At 35.3% G+C, this 20854-nt stretch overlaps 1 protein-coding gene across 1 annotated transcript in view; it reads right to left on the bottom strand.

The window, feature by feature from the left end:
• Positions 1–20854, bottom strand: part of LOC111503101 (zwei Ig domain protein zig-8) — a 296655-nt gene that overhangs the window by 38211 nt on the left and 237590 nt on the right. Inside the window, exon 3 of the mRNA XM_074186021.1 lies at positions 5087–5297. Within this exon, the coding sequence (XP_074042122.1) occupies positions 5087–5297 (211 nt within the window). The remainder of the gene's footprint in view (positions 1–5086; positions 5298–20854) is intronic.

The raw sequence follows: 20854 nt of genomic DNA, 5'->3' as shown, positions 1-20854 counted from the left end.
AAAATCTCTGCGATGGCGGATAAGTTAGGGCTAGCAAATATTAACCCCTTCAGCACAAATCCGAAAACCATCCATCAGGGATTAACTTGGACAGACGACGTGACGACGCATCTCTTACAAACTAGCCGAGGACAGAGGCAAGTTTTATCATCGATTATGTGTGAGAGTTGGAATTTTATTCAAGACTTTTCCGAATACTTTGGAATGGAAGTTTGGGGAATTCAGGATGGAACTCGATTATTACAAACAAAATTAACATACACTTCAGGTTTGCTAGCTATTTACTGGCAACACACAACACCACGAATGATAGTCGTGTTCATATTCACTCACTTTTGAGTCTCTGAAGGTATGACAGAGACAGACCAAATTTCAGAGAATGTGGAATAGATTTTCATCAATGGGTTGTCAATTCTGAACGTATCTGAAGTAATGAACTTGAAACTTCAAGCCAGTCTCGGATATACCTACAGAGTAGGTTGAATGGACTGACGCCTATCAGAAAACAACTACTTCCCTGGCTAATACCACGAAGGGCGTTGGATTATATTCGACAGGCGTCAGTGCACGAATCTTCACAGAAAATTTCCCGCAGGGGAGTAGAGTTGTTTTTTGATAGGCTTCAGTCCATCCAACCTACTGTGTAGGTATAACCGAGACTGGCTTCAACATTTAAAGTTCATTTCTTTAGATTCGTTTACTGCCAGTCTCTCTGATTATAAATTCACAACAAAAGATAAAGTTCTGTCCTGAAACTCAATGTCAAAATTTTGTGAATTCATTTCGATGCATTGAGACATCTCCTCTGGTTTCATTTACATAACGTATAACTCCACACTGAACTTTACCGTAAAATTTTGATTCCAACTAACCCACTCACCATCACAAACTGTTATAGAACTTGCAGAACTATTATTCATTCAGGTTATCTCGTTATCATGGAACGAAAACTCGATTAGACTCATTTCAATTAAATTTTTAACTGAATTCAAAATGATATCATCTCCAGAGTGCATTTCTGATTGGAATTCGACTAAACTCTGGGAGCTCATTACAATGATTTGGGATTTATATCGAATTTCCGGTGATAGGACTAATTGCTTCGTTAAAATAAAGGGTCTTCCAACAATGATTTCGAAGTTTCACAATTCATAACGGCCATCTTGTTAGAGCTACATCTGTCAAATTAATTGCCATTCATACAGTCTGTTTGGTTAAATCACCATTGACGGATATAGCTTTGAACAACACGTGGGAACAATAAAATTGTTTTATGAAAATGGGTGTTCCTAATGCTTATGTTCATAGTACTCTCTTTTTGAATGCTGAGTCAAGCGGGTTCCAATGCTTCTTTTCGTAGTGCCGGTGTAGAACGAAACATAACTACAAGATATTTCGTATACTTCTGGGGTACTTATTAGATCCCTGGGTGTCTTTAGCTGACCTGGGAGTATTTTCTATCGTTCTTGTGGGCTTGAAAGTAGACCTGACTCCATTTTTCTCAAGGACCCTTCCAATTGGGTCCATCACACAGCTTGATGCTTGGTTGATTTCAGCAACATTATATCCGTTAGCTAGAAACATATTCTTTAGATGACATACTTCCTCTTGTAGCTTTCACAGTTCGGAGATACGTCTTGGACTCCCTACCAAAATCTCAGTAACCTCTCATTTCTATCACGGATGATGATTGGAGTGCCTGTTCGATCCCCATGGATTGGTTTCCTATATATTTTTCCTCCAGTCTGTCACTCTCCAATCTTTCAACTGACACATCCAGAGAAGCGATTCCCTCACTCTTCGTTCTCTATTGTGAACTGGATTTTTGTGTTGACAGTATCCAGAGTAGCAGACTAAACATCAGGTATAGAAATTGGTAGATCACGGTTGATACATCCGAAAACATCGGACAATTTGTTAGACACCAACCGGGAGAGCCTACACCCCAGAAACTTTGCTATCATGAATATTACTTTCTCAACTTTTTTCAAGGAAAGAACCCAAGCACTACAGAAGTAGCGGAATATGGGTGTCCCTCTATTGGTGTTTTGACGTCTCATGTCCCAAAAGAAAAACTGTTGTAAACAAGGGCATTAATCATAACTGGATTTCTGACGATGTTGCCCAGGAAGGAAAATATCTAAGAGATATGTTCCATCTAATTACAACTGATCAAGAAGTTGACCCTAGTAATATGGCTGTATACATATCTAGGCTGAAACAACACATGAATAACGTTAAGCAAGAAAAGATTAGTTACTTTTCCACTAAAATTGATAATGCCAGTAACAAAACTAAAGAAACGTGGAATATAGTAAACAACGAGTTGGGAAGGAGAAGAAAGTGTTATGCTGATAATGTTATCACTCTCCATCATAAATCAGTTGCTGCTGTAGCAGACCTATTTGCCCATCATTTTGCAAATTCTGCTAAAACGGCTTTTTCCACACAATTAGCTCAAAATCTCAAAATACCTTGTACAACCAGTACGGATGTTAATATTGTAAACTCATTTGAGAATGGACCGATTACAGAAGCTGTAATTCATGCTGCATTGCGATTAATGAAAAATAAAAATTTGAGTGGATCAGAAGACATGTCAATACCAGTTGTTAAAGAAATATTTGACCTTATTGTATCTCCTCTCATTTGTCTAATGGATCAATCCTACATGCTAGGCTACTTTCTAGAAGAGTTCAAGAAAGCCTTAGTATTCCTCTTTTTAAAAAGAAATAGAAATGACCTGAATAACTACCGAAAAATTTCATTACTCTGTTCTCTTTCGAAATTGTATGAAAAAGTGGTGGCTACTAGAATAGTGAATTATTTAGAGTCAAATAATATACTATGTACTCATGATGCACTGTTTGGAACCTTTGGTGTAATAATGAATATTATTGGAGTTTTTTTCCCAACAACAAATCGTTATTTTTAACACCTCGACACGTGTTTTGATCACCAAGTTATCAACTTCAAAGAGGAAGATTAAAACTAGAAACTAATGCGAGCTAGCCCTATTTATGCTATATAGGTATTCCATACAGGTAAACCATCCAGGCGTACCACCCATACAGGTATACCAACCTAAATTAATTTTACAAGTTTGCCTTATCTATTATTTTACAGTATATGTTTATATAAAACAATTTTCAGCTATATAAAAATTAATTTCACAATATTGCCTACCCAAATTTATTTTTGCAATGTGTCCTTATGTAGTAATCAGTAAACCCAACAACATTATTTAATTTTAACAAGCTATATAGTATGCTCTTTGGTATAGGTTCGTCATCGTTATTCATTATATTATTGTGTTTACTTATTTCTACACTCTCATAGACATCTAGTTGCCTGTTGTTGTTAACTTGTCTAACTAATCTTAATGAACTGAAGTCTATGGAATGGTTTTGTTGCAAAATATGATGGGCGACTGCTGATTTTTCAGGTCTTCCATATTTCAAGTTTGCTATGTGAGCCTTATATCTTACTTTAATAGATCTTTTTGTCTGTCCATAATATTTTGCATCTCAGTCCTTACATTCAATTTCGTAAATTCCAGACTTTTCCGAATTCTCGACTTTGCCTTTTGGACTTCCCAAAAGGCTCTGTAGTGTATGACTTGTTTTAAAAACCACCTTCATACCTAGTTCCTTGAAAATCTTTCCAAAGTTCCTCGTATATCTGTGGTATGGAATTGAGATGTATTTATCTTGGTTTTTGGTTCTTTCTGAAAGTTGAGATTTCGTTCATTCTCAACCTAAACTTCTTCCTTATAATGTCATCTACAATACCCCTCGAGAAATCGTTAGTGGCTGCTATTTTCTGTATTGTACGTCTTCCTTTTGTGAACCTATCATGTGTTAGAGGGAAAGTCAAAAGACGATGCACTAAAAAATTCAACCCAGCATGTTTGTGCTGTCCACAGTGATGTGAACTGTCAGGAATATACCTGTACGTGCTTGTTTCTTTTCTAAATATATCGTATTCTAACACGTGTCGAGGTGTTAAAAATAACGATTTGGTGTTGGGAAAAAAACTCCAGTAATATTTATATGTTCTCTGTTGATATAAAAATTTCCTATTCCATTTCTGGTGGAGTGTGTATGAATACTTGTATAGGTTAACTGATCACTCAGATAATTTGAATTTGGCAACATATTGTGTTTACTTTTAATTATAAATATTTGCATTTTCATTGTTTTCTGTTTAGCAGCTTATTACAGCTTAATATTACCCTAGTGGATCTGTTTTAAAGCTTCTGTAGTCTGTATGGGTGGTACACCATCCAGGTGTACAAAAAAACTCGGATTACCATTCATGTCCTGCAAGAAACACGGATGCCCTTTCAGTTACAAAGCATAATTTGAAGACATTTGAAAGATCTTCAGACTACGCAGGTATAAATAGTTAATAAACTTCCACAACATCTCAAAAAACTGGACCATAAAAAAATTAAAAAAGAATTAAAACATTTCTGTGTGCAAAAGCCTATTACCCTATCAGTGAATTCCTGAAGGATGATTTTTGATTTACTTGTTGTCTGAGAGTTACACATGTTTGTCTGTTCTTTAGTACTATTAGTGTTTGTGACATTTTATTATATTTTGTTCAATGTAATTGACGTGTACATCTATCCTAAGTATGGCTGCTATGTAGCGTGTGCGAATAAATTATTTTGATTTTTTTTTTCGATTTTGAGTTTTCCGTGTAATACATTTATTGTCTCTAGAGCAATGAAAGATTTGCAAGTTCAAGAAAAATGATACGCAAATGCAATTTCTCCGTCAGTAAGGAATTTCCCTATTTTCAGACAGGAATTACTTCATTTCCTACAAGTTCCGGAAAATATGATGGCTACACAACCGCGTATCCTGAAAAAGTCCGAGAACTTCATAATTCAGTTCAAACGTGCCCTACTATTTTCATTAATTCCAAGTCGTCTACTCTAGCAAAGAAAAATTTTATGAATGTACTTAAATTCCGGAAATAAAAATTTAATGTGGAATATTTCGCCGGAGTTTTATGTGTTTCGGAATAAATGGAATGAAATATCCGGAATCCAGACGGAGTAATAAACCAAACTTACCTATAACATTCAGTCTGAATGGTAGCGACATTTTTGGTTCCGTGTTTACTTGGCACTCGTATATTCCGGAATCTCGCAGCTGGGGGAATTTGATTTGTAATGTCCAGTTCTCTGAGTTGTCGGGACGAATGACTTGAAACCTTTGGTCTGACGTGTATGTCAGTATACCTGCTGTCAAAATGTGGAGGTCTCTTTTCCTTATCCACGAAACCTGGAAAAAAATGAATGAAAAACAAAATGTTAACGACGATCAAACAGACAATATTTTGAAAGGAACATATTTTAAGAGAGATCAGTTTTTCAGAAACAAGGGTTTTGAATTTCTATTTTTTCATCATTCAGTGCTTTGCACTGGCCACCGAGATCATGCGATTTGATCCCGTTAGACTTTTTCTTGTGGGGTCGCAAGTATATGAGAAGCACTTAATGGAAGACCCTATATAGTATAATCAACAAGTTCAAAAACATGAAAAATAGAGATAACGGTCCTAAAAATATGAGTGATTCGGAATTCGAAATCATCTCTAGAAAAATGTTTATGAAGGATTTTGGTGAAGGTAAAAAATTGCAGTTGTTATTAACAAAATAAGATTGAAAAAAAATGGTATTTAGATTTTTGTTAATAACTCAAAAAATATTAATATTTGAGCAATTAAAAAAAAACTCGTTAAAGAGGAAGAAATTTCCGATAAAAAAGTCACGACTCCTGAAACTATATCTCCATTATTTATAATTTTAATTTGACGTTGAAAATAGGGTTTCGCGCGGCTGTTACGGCATGCGCGCGCTGCCGCTGAAGAGAGTTTATTAAAAGAAATAATTTTTTTATAACATAAAATGTCATTTTAAAAACTTGAAAAAAATCTAGTATCTTTTTAACGCTTGAATGAATCGAGTCCCGTGGAAAAAAAAGTTTTATCACCATTTTTCAAAAAGTTATTCAATTGTTAACTAACAAATTTTTTTCCAATCTCCATTAGCATAAATAATGGGACAAAAGGTATAAATAATTGGCCTATAAATTTTAAACCTCGTGGAGCCCTTTTGATATATGTATACTTCATACGATCCTGCGATAAAAGTTTATGAAAATTCATTAATTTGTTAATTATGATTTTTTATAACTATTGCAAAATGAAATACCTAAAAATTGTTGATACATTTTTTTTTCAATTGATATGTCTGTTTTCACATTAAACAATGGCAGTTATCAACATAGGTTAAAAATTTCTTACGTAATTTGTTTATTAAATTGTTTTAAACAAATAGAGAAATTAAATATTTAAAAAAATTTTTTTTTGCTATTTTGTTGTCACGTTTCATGGCACGAGACAAAAATTCATACGGCTTAACAATCTGATAAGACAAGGTCGTATTTTTGTTGATTGTTATTTACAAATGAAACTTAGTAGTTCGATTTGTTCAAGTTGATTTCATTCAAGGAAATAATTATTAGTTATTATCAACTGTGGAACTTGGTTTCGCTCAGGAAGTTCATATGAGATGAGTGATATAAGAATGACTTCCAATACTTTCCACATATAGTCAGTGGGCATACTTGAAGACTTCACGACGTTTCGAATGTTAGTATCCACAATCGTCTTCGGGTGATAACTGGATTTATTCCTCCGAGATCTGACTATTTATAGGTCATTCGAGTGCTTTCACCTATCCCCTCTTCCCTTTCTCCACTTCATTGGTTTTAGCGGGAGCTGACCGTTTAGCTGGAGTTGGTCGTGTTCCGCTTCATTAGAGGTTTCCATATGTTGCGTATCTCTACACTAGCTTGACAAAATGAGTTGTCGGACAACATATATGCCGCTTCTTTGAATTTTTTTCTACACCAGTGTTCCTCCTTGTGGATGAATTCAGCTTGAGCACACTTGATGTTATGTTGATGAGTTCAAACATGCTCTGCTATTCCTGATTTGCTGGTTTCTCCTTGCTGTGTGTGTTTCTTGTGCTCGACAATGCGAACTCTCAATGGCCTCTTAGTTTCACCGATGTATGATTCTCCGCACTCGCAGGGTATCCAGTAAATGCAATTCTTGGAATCGCAGTCCGCGTTTGGTGGCCTGGTTTTCGTGAGGCTGCTACGGATAGTGTTCCCAGATCTGACACAGGTTCTGATGTTATACTTGGACCCAATCCTTCTTATCCTTTCCGATAATCCTCTGATGTAAAGAAGTACAAGTACTGGTTGTGGCGGCTTCCTTCACTTGTGGAGCCTTCGCTGTCTTCTAGCCAAAGCCTGTTCCACCAACACTCCGAGACCTCCCTTTGTATTACAGAGCCCAAAAGCACGGTCTAATAGAGTCTTGATGATTCCTCTTTTTGTCGATTGATGGTGGTAGGATTCGTGGTTCAGATACTGTCCCGTATGAGTGGGTTTTCGGTATACAGATGTTTCCCACTTAGTGTCGGTCCTCTTCACCAAAACGTCTAAGAATGGCAATTCATTGTGGATTTCCTTCTCCATTGTGAAAGTGATGGAAGGTCTCACGCTGTTGATGTGTTTCAGGAAGGCGTCTAGTTCAGTATTCCCATGGTTCCATATTATGAAGGTGTCGTCAACATATCTCAACCAGACTCGAGGTTTCTTGTGAGCTTCTTCAGTGGCCAGAGTTTCAAACCACTCCATATATATGTTGGATAAAACTGGTGAAAGTGGCTATCCCATTAGCAGTGTCTCATCTTGTGTAAAGAATGCGTCCTTCAGTTGGAAATAACAGTTTCGTTCACAGCATCCTAGTAATTCCATAATTACTTCTATAGGTAGATTCGTTCTCTCTTTCAGGTTCCCGTCTTCGGATAGCTTTCTCTGTATGATTTGGAGTGCTTCTTCGACCGGAACGTTGGTGTAAAGGCTTTCCACGTCGAAACTAATTAGTTGATCTTCCTGTGTAACCTCAATTGACCCTAGTAGTTCGACAAAATGCCTTGAATTCTTCACAAAAGACGATGTTTTTTCTTGTAATGGTTGTATTAAGGGAAGTAAAAATCTAGACAAGTTTTGAGTAGCCGAATCTCTGTGGCTGATGATTGGTCTAAGCGGAACGTCCTTCTTGTGGATTTTGGGTAGACCATACAAGTGAGGGGGCTTACTGTGGTGTGGTGTTAGCCATGATCTGATCAAATAGACTTGGTGTTTTTTCAAAGTCTGGTACAACTTCCTTTCGATTGATGCAGTAGGGTCCCGTACGATCTTTGTGTATCGTCCCTTCTGCAAAACCTCTTCGATCTTCTGTTCGTAGGGAATGGTATCCATTACCACAGTAGCGTTTCCTTTATCTGTAGGTAGGATCTTGATGGTGTTGTCTCTACGTAGGCCGTTCAGAGCTCTACGTTCTTCCTTGCTGATGTTAGATGTTGGAACTGGTTCTCGATCCAACTGTTCTCTAATTTTCCATCTGAACTCTTCTGCCTCGGTCTGGTCAATGAGGGAACTGGTGGATTCCACTGCAGTAATTATCTCCAAAGTGGGCACATATGTTGGCGTAATGGCAAAATTCAGGCCTTTCCTCAACAAGGATTCCTCTATTCTTTTTTAATTATTCTTTTTTCTTGTTTCAGGGATTTCAAATCATTTTATATAGTAGACAATGGAAGTCCGAACTAGTGAAATTTGTTCTCTCAGTTTCCCATCTTCGGATAGTTTCCTCTGTATGATTTCAAGTTCTTCTTCGTGAAGTATCCTGACACCTTTCGGATATAATCCAACGCCCATTAACGTCAGGGAGTTGGGACTGGCCAGAAACAATTGTTCCTTTAGATGTCCTCATGTCATCGATGATAGTACGTAACGGCATCAATACGCTTATTTGATTCAATCCCAGCTATAGGAATCTTGTTTGAATGAAGATTTTCAATATGAAATAGTAAACAAATCTTATTGTATCTCTTTTATCATACATACACTGGAACTGAAACAAAACCGTAGCATACTCATCACCAACTTTTCCAATACGAACTCCATGGAATAGTTGATCCTTTAGATCCAGTGAATGCACTTCTCAGCACTTCTCAGTACTTTTATTGGACTAGCAGAATCCAATCGGATCAACCCGATACATTAAAATAACATCACAAACACGTAATGCAGTCCCATCCAAACGTGGAATACACATCTTTGTAAACAGTCGCTGTCACGCAGAGTCGACCACTACTAGTGTGAAAACAAAACTTTGTAATCGGAATGTGATCAATTGGTCTGAACCGCTGACAAGAGAGATTGGATTTGTGAAAACATAATTGTTTTGTTTCCATTAGCGAATCGTGAGGGCTGTGAGAGAGCTGGGTACAATGAAAAAATAGTGCTCATGAAATGGAAATTTGAAACAATAAAATAGCTAAAAACTAAATGATGCACAAGTGGTACGTCCATTGCAGAAAAATGTGTGAATATATTTGAAATCAGTGGAAGAACAATCATAATGAAAATTAGTGTAACGTTTTGGTGGGTAAGCGGGTTTTGCCGTGGTCTTTAGACATCGTAGTTCATCCCTACTGTAATAGGGAGTGAGCCAATCCTGGAAGATTCTGCCAGAAGTCCATAAATCTTCTTGCCATCCAGGTATTCAATCTTTGTTTGGCAAAGCCTATAGCGATGACAATGACAGGTTCTGGTCCGATGTATTATTGCCTTCCAGGCCAGAATGTACAGGAATCCAGACCAGAGACAATCTGTTGAGTCTTCCTATCGAGGAGAGTCGTTTTTGGCAATTTGCAACCAATTTAGACGTTGCTCGGTTGGAGCCAAGAGCTTTCAACGCCGCTTGACTGTCCGAGAATATTTTTATTGACTTGTGTATGAGGTTGGATTCTTCCAATCTCTCGGTACACAATTAAATAGCGTAAATTTCCGCTTGAAAAACAGTCGCATAGGTTCCTAGGCAGGTTTATATCCCTGTCCTGGGTCTGCGACTGAAAACACCCGCACCAGAATCTGGAGGTGTTTTTGATTCATCTGTGAACCAACAACTATCTGCTCTTAACATTTCCTTCTCCCAGAGGATCCAGTCCTCTCTACTCGGGAACAGTACTTGTAAGGTAGCTCGTAGTTGACAGTTGGAAGCAAAAAGTCAGAAGTCATTTCCAGTCTGCTATGATTTCCAGTGTCAACCAACAGTCTGTTGCACTCTGCATTAAATTGCTTTGTGCAATTGGCAATGTGCACAAGTCTATATGTAGTCCATCTAGCCTCTCTCTCCAGAAAAATTTGGAGTGGAGGTAGATCTAGAAGGATTTCAATGGTCGCAGACTGTAAGGTACAGATAGCCAAACCAACCAGTCTCTGTGAGCCAGAAAGCTTCGGCTGGGTCGTTTTCTGTAAAGATTTCTACCACCAGGTGATTGCTCCATAAGTTATCATTGGTCTGACAATCACCACATAAATCCAGTGGGTTTGTTTGGGACCTAAACCCCAAGTTCTACCACAAACCCTTCCGACATGTCCATAGGAACAGTCTGGCTTTGTGCAAAACTTCTTCCAAGTGAGCGTTCCAGGTGAATTTTTTATCAAGGACAATGCCAAGATATTTCACCTTCGTTTCAAACGGAATGACTTCACTATTGAGTGAAAGTGGCGTAAGATCGTCCAATTTTCTTCTCCTGATGAAGGGGATTATCACAGTTTTGCTGGGATTGACAGATATCTGCTGCCTCAGGCACCAATTGGGAACAAAGTCCATTGTGCTTTGGAGGATATTACAAGCTACCTTTCACGACGTGGATCTTGCCAAGATGACGAAGTCATCTGCATAAGCTTGCAGATCTACTTTTCTACTGTCGAGGTTGCTTGGTCATAAAGTGTTGACCAAAAACAACACCGTAATCATTCCTTAGCCACCGTATTCACTTGGTTTGGCCCTCTGCGACTTTTTACTGTTCCCAAGGTTGAAGAGATCTATGAAAAGACAGCGTTATGCTACGATTGAGGAGATAAAAACCTGAGAGAGCTAAAGGACATATCAAAAAGTGCATATCAGAACTGTATCGAGGATTAAAAAAAACGCTAGCTCAGATGTATTATATCTGAGGGGGACTACTTTGAAGGGAACAGAGAAGAAATTGATGAATAAATGAAACACTATTTTGAAAAAATGGAAATTTACCATATTTTGTTAACACACAGCGTATGTATAAAGAAATCCCAAAAATTTAAAAAGGATGTAGTGAGTATCTTACAGCAGTTGTAGAAGTCATATTCGGATATGTGAAACCAAAAGAAAATCGAGAGTATTCATAAAAAATAAGGTAATAAGGTGAGGTAATTTTTATTTCCTGGTTGATATACAATTTGTTGTATGACCTAGATAATTTTAAAAGGTGTTCGTTATTGGTTGAAGAGGGTATTATATTATTAAGACTTTCAAATGGAGACGTTGCTTTTATGAGAATACCCCGATTTTTATGAAATCATGGTTATGTGAAAAATGAATTTATTGAATTATTTTTGATAAACTGAAGTGGGTTCTCGATACATTTTTATCTGAAATTATAATTATTGTTCGTTTGCAGATCCTTGAAACGAATATAAAACTGTAAACACCTCAAAAATGACTGATTCCATTTCCAAACGAAAAAGTAAAGTGTTGGATGGAAAATTGAAATATCCTTTTGACGCAAATTTTGTCTGATCTTGATACTTTGTTTCTTCTAAAATTACGATGGGGAGCTTTAAACGTCCGCACTCCATCATATAATCACAATTACTGGAAATGTATTCAGAGCATTAATTCTTAGATAACTCTTAATTTTTTCCAAATATTTTATATATGTATATGTTTCATCTCATGTCTTACTTTATTGAATATGTTTACTGGCAAGAAACAGAAAATGTCAGGAACACGTATCTATGTTACATGAAAAATGCGCAATTAGGATTTCGGTATGTCAACTTTTATCCCTTATTTAGCACATAGAAAAGTGCAAACTTTCCAGCGTCAGTTCCACAATTACTATATTACTTGTGAAACTTGTCTTTCGGATGACTGCTCATGATATAAAATGGAATGGAAGGAAGTTTGCAAAGTTTTAACGGTGCAAAAACTAAAAGAGTTCTTGTAGATGTGGATTATCAGAATGGATTTTATTTTTATGCTTCAGTCGAGAACAGTAATAGTAAGTAAGTGAAAAATATTGATTGTGAACATGAAAAGTGAAATAACCTGAAAAGAGGTTACTTTGAAAATAGATTTTCTCAACAAAATAACAAATTGACCAGAACTTTTTTATAATACTGAGTGCCATCAATTGCCTACAAACAACTTGAATCTCGTTAATGAAAATTGCATTTGAAAGAGCTAGACGTTTCCCAACGAAACAGCTATACAGGGAAACTAGAATACGCAACGTTAGATCCTTATATAGCTACCACTGTTTGATATGGATGTTCTTGAATATTCAGAAATATAGTTTCATCGCTCACAAAACGACAAGATCAGTCGAAAACTTGCATATCAAAATCCCGCTCTTTAACAAAAGGCATACACAAAGATTCGTTTTCTTTCTCTTCTTCCAAACACACCTGAAAAAAAATGAAAAAATCAAGTAAGCTTAAAGAATATTAAAAAAAAAACAAAATATTTGAAGACGCATTTCGAAATCCTGCATCGCCGATCGCTACCCCTTCCTCTGCATTATCATCATCATTATGATTACCAGTTTCATTATAATTTCTATTTTGAATGATGCAACTAATTTTCCTCTATTTTCAGTATTTTAATAATAAATTTCACGAAAAGGATTTGAAGCTTTATATCTTCTATTAATCATCTGCGAGCGCACTCCTCAAACTCAGTTTGAGGAGTGCCTAGAAATGCCTCAGTTTGAGTTTGAGGAGTGCCTAGAAGACGACAGTACGACCAGCTGTCGAAAGCGCTCGCAAATAATTAATAGAAGATATGAAGCTTCAAATCCTTTTTGTGAAATTCAATATTGAAATAATTTCTATTTCATAAATTCATGTTATTCTTTTTATTTTTTTTACGTTAACATTTTTTATTCTCCACCAATGCTGTTATATGCATATAATAATGTTATCACAGAAGTTGAATACTTATTCAAGTGGGGTAAGAAAAGCACAAAACAGCCGACATACGCTCAGGTGAATTCTACCCCACTTTAGAATGAGCAAGTTCATTATTGTATAAAGATGTATACATTGTATCGTATTGTATATGAATACATTCATTTTACACTGTATCAGGAGAAATCATACGAATTTATCTTCAATTCAATTTGATTTAATTCCGTTCTGTACATATCCTACGATTCCAATGTATTTTTCTGAAGCTGAATAAATATTTCTGAAATTTAAACAAAAAAAATTGATTAGTTCAACTTAGATCGTTTCTGTGGGGCGTCCTGAGACGCACACGTTTTTATTCTTCTGGATTCGCGATTTACACGTCAAAATATGTAAGTGCACAACACTTTCACACGAACATTAAATTACGCCGAATATTCGTAGTGGAATTGTAGCGATGTCGTCAGTTTCTTACATTTTGTGTTCAATACTGGAAAAGTAGGCAATCAAAAAACGTTTTCCCATTTTTTGATAACTTTCACACCATAGGCTTGATTTAACACACGGTTTATATTAAAAACTAATCTAGCTTCAAATTTTCACTTGCCACTTTGACTTTTTCGTTTAGCAGACTTCCATCCAACTAAATTCATTGTCATCAATCCACAGCACCGAACAATACAATTTCTGACAAAAGATTCGTATCTAGAAATAAACACCGTCGTTGAATCAACAATTCGAAATTGAGCTGATTCCGCCAAACAAACGTCTTTTATGTTCAATTTCATTCGTTTCGAATGAGACTTGATCTCGAAATCTGCGACATTCAACTCAAACAATCCCGAACCGTAAGAACTGTTCTCGTTACATAATAATTATGTTTTCTGTGTAGGATGAAATTATAAGATGAGGAATTCCAATTAAAGTTTGGGATTATGTTCGGAAGATCCATTGTGATTTTATAAGCGGCGGAGATGGACTTATTTCTGGATTGAACCACTGAAAACTGGTATTCGCATTTCACTTGAATTTCTGGAGGAATCTACACAAATTTGTAGCTTCAGTTGGTCGAAATCTGGAATAATTTGTAGTACTTTTATACGATTTTCCTTGAAACAATTGATAATGGCCTCAAGGAATTTTTCCTTTACCAAATTTGGTGAAGACTTACTTTTCCATTTCCCAAACACATTGTAATTTTTTGCATCTAAAATATTGATTTTTTCCGTGATTTAGATTCAATATCGAATATCGATTCTTTCAAAAAACTCAGTATGTTTCTTGTTCGTTGTAATCTCAACTTTCTGGAACTACAAAAAAATACAGATTACTGTCGCAAATTTTCTGTGAACAAGCAGTAGAAGATGCTGACGCTTACATAATTGAGACCTCGATAGGAATTTCCAGAGACATTATTAAAACTGTTATAATGAAGAAAAGAGAATTGAACTTTTCTATGTTTTTAACCACTCAATATTGAAGTTTCCAGGCCTCTCAAAGGCAAACTTGAAAGAAGTTGTTTTCGTTGGACCAGATGTCAGACGGATCCTCAGAGAGAAGGGTGGATTGCCTTCAACGAGGTCATAGAGAAGATTTTAGGCAATAAAAAAGACTCTAATGAGTTTAAACGTTCATCTTCTTCATTACCACCTCGACTACTTTCCAGTAAATACAGGAGATGGGAGTGAAGAACAAGATGCACGATTCCAGAAAGATATTAAGAAGATGGAACAAATATACCAGGAAAGATGTAGCGATCAAATAATGGCAAACTACTGTTGGACGCTTCAAAAAGATCTTCCAGATGTTTTCTACAAACGAAAATGTACCAAAAGAAGTCTTACTGAGAGTGAGAAATGTATTTAGTACTCTTCACTGAATGTTTTCTGAATACCTGACGCTCTATGACGAATTTAGCACACCCGTAGCACACCCATATACATGAGGACAATACTCCAGAGAAGTTTGTGATATTGATGACTCATTTATTTTGTGGAAATTCATCTTCAATTAAATAATATAGATATAGAAATAAAATACTTTGTCTAATTTCCACTTACTTGATGTACTGATATTAATACGACCAAGGTTTCGGTTTATACACCATTCTCAAGTAACCGAAACCTTGGACGTATTAATATCAATACATTAAGTAAGTGGAAATTAGACAAAGTATTTTATTTCTATATCTATATCATTTAACTCCAAATGATCTGATCTGAGCTTTATCAACAGTGTTCCAAGTTTTCGGGAAGCAGCCTTTACAATTCATTGTGCCAAGACATAGTGATATCCATTTTAAGCCCCATTCTTTCATTGCAGCTATGATTGTATCACTGATATGGATAAATGCAGTTTGAACTTGTTTTTTCTCAATAAATTGATATATAATTTTACATAGTTATAAATTTCAATATATAATTTTTCATAACTGTTCATATCCTATATATACATATTTTTTTTATATAAGTTTATTTATATCATATTACACTGACTTTTTCTATATCATTGAGTTATAATCCAGAAGAACCAATAAAATATTATTATTATTATCATATGTTCGAAAAAAGTGTACCAATATAAAAAATCGCTGATCGAAAGTACGTAGCCGCGGGAGATGAATATTCACCTTATTTTTTGAACAGCCCATATGTATATTTTAGCTGCCAATACAAAGTCCGCGAAAGTAATCAGGAGAAAATTTCTATACACAATATTTCCAGATTCGGATGTATAAAAGACGATTCCACTAGCTACTTGGCAGAATATTTATTCCAACGAAATTTTCCACGTACCACACGTTTTTGTAGTTTACTGGAAATCAACGTGAATGTGTTCCATAAAGATGCATGATTATTGTTTGTTTATTTTCCTTTGGTTTTATTTTCCGCCTTTCATTGCATTTGTACAATGCGCATTGTTGCATTCTGAAAAGACGGTTTTTCAAACGGTTCGTGTGAAATTGCAAATGACGATTTCGTCTTTTTCTTCGATACTTTACCTTTCCACTTTTTGTTACATCTGTAACAACACAATGGGTGGAAAATATTGTTGCTTCAACAAATGCTTCAACTTGAAATGAATAAAGAAGGTTCAATTCAACGCCACAAAAACCCAGGCATCGGTTTTCTCCAAGAAGATAAATGTCTCCAAACTGGATATAATAATGTCAGGTCAGACAATTCCGCTTTCTGCTTCGATAACTTTTTGGGGGTTAAAATGGACACCAATATGTCTTGGCACAATCATGTTGCTGGAACTGCAAACGCTGCTTCTCATAAGCTGAAAACACTGTTCAGAACCAGAAAACTGTACACACCTCAGCAACTTTCAATGCCTTATAAAGCTCAGATCAGACCTTCTTTGGAGTATTGGAGCTCTGTCCCCAAACAAACCTTGAAGTTGCTGGTTTCAAACCAGAAAAGAACCATCCGCCTGATTGGAGACGCGAACATCACGTGCAACCTTGACAGATCATCAACACGGTTTTCGAATATTACTGGAGTTTTTTCCCAACACCAAATCGTTATTTTTAACAACTCAACACGTGTTTCGATCACCAAGTGATCATCTTCAAAGAGGAAGATCCTCCTTCTTCCTCTTTGAAGATGGTTTACCTGAATGGGACATAAATAGCGTTAGCTTCGCGTTAGTTTCTAGTTTAATCTTCCTCTTTGAAGATGATCACTTGGTGATCGAAACACGTGTCGAGGTGTTAAAAATAACGATTTGGTGTTGGGAAAAAACTCCAGTAATATTCATTACTACACCAAAGGTTCTAAACAGTGCATCATAAGTACGGTTTTCGAGTTAAAAGATCTACCAATACTGCAGTGACTTCTTTCTTCGATACACTGTTTGAATATTTGGAGGCAGGCGAGTGTCCTGTTGGGATTTTTTGTGATCTCAGCAGGGCATTCGACTGCATCAATCATAATGCTTTGTTGTCAAAGTTACACTCATGCGGCATTCGTGGCCTAGCACATTCCTGGATTTCATCATTTTCAGAAAATAGGCAACAATATGTTACAATTAGTAACCACAGTACGAGTACTTATGATAAATGTAATTCAAGTCTGTTAAATATCTCAATGGGTGTTCCGCAAAGATCGGTATTAGGGCCTATATTGTTCTTTTTATATACAAATGATTTGGAATCACATATCAGGAATTCTTCTCTAACAATGTATGCTGACTATACATCTTTAATAGTATCTGAAATGGATGAAAACTCACTTTAAGACAAATGTAAATATGCTTCGCAATCTGTTATGAACTGGTGCGGAGCTAACTCTCTCTATCTCAATGCGAACAAAACAGAATTGGTTAGATTTCTTATTCGACAAAAATATTGCGTGCCTATTCAGTTTCAAATTAAGAACAAGCCAATTCTGAGGAAAGAAGAGACAAAATTTTTTGGGAACTACCATTGATGCATGTTTGACATGGAAACAACACTGTTCGAATTTAACGAGTAAAATTAATTCATTAGGTTATCAATTTAGAAACCTAACAGATATCTTGAAAGATCAGCAACTTTTGGCACTATACCAAGCTCAAGTAGCTTCCAGACTGAGACATGGCATATGTATGTGGGGTAGCTCGACTTCGATATCAAATGTATTCGTTGAAAATAATGGTCAAAGCCTCAAAAAGGGCCTCTTGCAGAAGTTTATTTAGACAATTAAACATTTTAACTCTTGTCAGCATGTATATATTCGAATTGTCAATTTTTGTCTTCAAAAACAAACATAAATTCATCACCAATGAAATCATACATAGTAAGAATACTCGCCAAAAATACAACTTCCACATACAGTATTGTAAATATAAGGTTACTTCTAATTCACCTCATGTGATGGGCCCAAATATCTTCAATAAGTTACCAAAAGATATTAAGGAGCTCAATAAAATCAAAGAATTTACCCGAAATCTGAAAAAGTATTTAATTGATAGTTGTTCTTATAACCTAGACGAATATTTTATATTATTTGTTTTTATATTGATGCGGACACTGCGTTTTCATGTGTTCTTCATTGCTGGGCAAATCCTATCCATACTCATATGTCATTTATCAATGAATAAATAGATAAATGAATAAATAAAAACTTCGATAGACTGGAACATCGAAGAAAGGTTTGTGATTTGTCTCTCTTCTATAGATACTTTCACGGAAGGTGTTCAAGTGAATTGGCACATCAGAAATACGCAATTGTACATATCACTAATTCGGGACGGACTGTGGCTGCTTCTCTTTTTGGGGTTCAACTCAGTACACCTCGAACTTCACTGTTTGAGAACTCTTCCTTCTGGAGAACTGCGTTGATGTGGAATGAACTTCCTGTGAACGTTATTCCAAATGGATTCAATCTCCAGCGAATCAAATCCAATTTGAATCGCTCTGAGAATGTCTTAAGGATTTTTCTGTTGTGTTTGTGTTTTGTCCTTAAAATAATCTCATTATTTCGACCGAAATAAATAATTCAGAGTTCAATTTTGCTTCATACATTTAGTTATATTTTTTTCTTAAATTCATGAAGTTTTCGTGAAATGTACATAATGAAATATTGTCTCTTCTTATCAAAACCTTTTTCCTCATCTAATCAATAATTGAACAGATTTTTCGTTGTTTTACAGTAGTTACACAAGACGCAATCCTTTGATTCCCACTGAAAAGTTGTATTGAAACATTGGATCTTTCTTTCCGTTAAAAAACGAGCATATTTTTACACCTCCAGGATATTTCAGACTATTTGGCGACAAAAACCTATAATAATAATAATAATATACTTTATTGTCATTAAGAATACATCTTGTGGACAAAGCTTGTGAAAAATACATACAAATGTGAGTATAGAAATATAAAATGAGAATATAAAAACACCTACAAAAAAGTTAGAAAATACACTATAGTTCAACATCGAAATTTTGTCTTAACATGGTTGTGTACAGACTTGTTTAAAAATATTATCAACACTTATATAAAAGACTTATAAACATAATAATTATACTTATATAATATAACATAAATAAACACACCCATTGAACCAGACAAACAAACATTTATATCCAAACAAGAATATAAACAAAAATCTTATATAACCTGAATACAACCTAACCTAACCTAACCTAACCTAACCTAACCTATAACGTAACCTAACCTATGGAGGGGGAGAGGAAAGTTTCTCATCAAGAACTCAGAGAAGTCACACTTATTATTTGATTCGAAGCCACATACATACTCGATAAAACTCAAAATTACTATCCAAGAATATTTAGAGAGGCAATGAAAAATCAGAAACACAGGAATACTTTCAATGGACAGAAGGAGGCAATGAACATTGATGAAATCTGGCTACCTGTTCTCAATTGTTCACTCGTTGAGAACTACTTGCCTTCGATAATGAGTACAGCATCATTTTGTCAAATTGGGAAATACCAGTTGATCCAATGAAAATTGTAATATTAACTATAGTCGACTACAAATAGTTTATTTTCTATTCTTTGTAGCTTTTTTTTAGCCTACTTCAATTCGGAAAATCTCTTAAGAAATATTTATGAGATCACGAACTCATTACAGAATATCTACGCAAATTGTCAGATTTCTGAAACATTAATGTACCAAGACAAGAAGGATTTTTCGAAGAGCGTTTTTTATTACACCTTCATCCCTAAACTCCGCTTTCAAACCATTGTCCTTCCCTCGCTTTCTCGTATTTCAGAACATATGAATATATTTCTGAAGAAGTGGAGGCGAAAAATGGCAAACATATTATCGACTCGAGTAAAATTAAATGGATATTTATGAACGCGACTGTACATAAACCCGTTCAAATAGAACAAATAGATTTGTGAAACACGAAAACATATAAATCCGGTTGAAGAACAGATATATCACATGCATGCAGAGAAAAAAATGTGAAAAACGCCACGAGCAATCGTTTTGAGCTAACAGGTGATTCCTGATGGATCCCATGATGTAAGTGACACCAAATTTGTGTGTTTGACTATTCATTTTGTTCAGTTTGACGAATGATTTCCTGAACAGAATGCGAACTGATATGAGTTGAAGACGATTACAATCAGATGAAGGTGACGGTGAAAATACCCAACACGGTCAATAATAAACGTTTTCAGTAAAAAACGGATGTTTTCAATGAATGGATGAAGCATGAAGTAGTTCTTTGAATTTTATTCTTTTTATTGCACTCAGATTTCTTATAACATTGAGAGTAATCATCACAAATTATAATCTAGTCGTACAGTTATTTTCACCGAACCAACGTGCATATTTGGAGAAGAAATCTGTAATTGTGGATAACCGTTTTGTCGCTACTGACTCTGTGGTCGATGAGACTTTTCTTTAAGGAATAAATATAGTTTGAAAAACTAAAAAACACGCTTTCAAAAAACATCGAACTAAAAAGGTGAAAATATTTTTTTTAATAAACTTAATAAAAACTTAAAAATAAATAAAACTTAAGAAAAAATAAAAATACTAGTAGTATAGAAAAAAATGGCACAAAGCGCCTACGCTTTTTTCACAATAAGACTAGTTTTTTTCGTTCGTTATTGTTTTGAGATTATTTAAAAACATTTTTTCATCTTTTTAGTTCGATGTTCTTCAAAAGCACGTTTTTTAGTTTTTCAAACTATATTTATTTTTCATTTATCAGTTTCGCTTGCTATAAAAGCGTGTTTTTTATTTTTTAAAACTATATTTATTTTATCTATACTTT

Source organism: Leptinotarsa decemlineata, unplaced genomic scaffold (assembly GCF_025532065.1).
Source record: "Leptinotarsa decemlineata unplaced genomic scaffold, Ldec_3_MD MMD2_tig00078422_RagTag_RagTag, whole genome shotgun sequence".
Taxonomy (NCBI): domain Eukaryota; kingdom Metazoa; phylum Arthropoda; class Insecta; order Coleoptera; family Chrysomelidae; genus Leptinotarsa; species Leptinotarsa decemlineata.
This window is presented reverse-complemented; position numbering and strand designations above follow the sequence as displayed.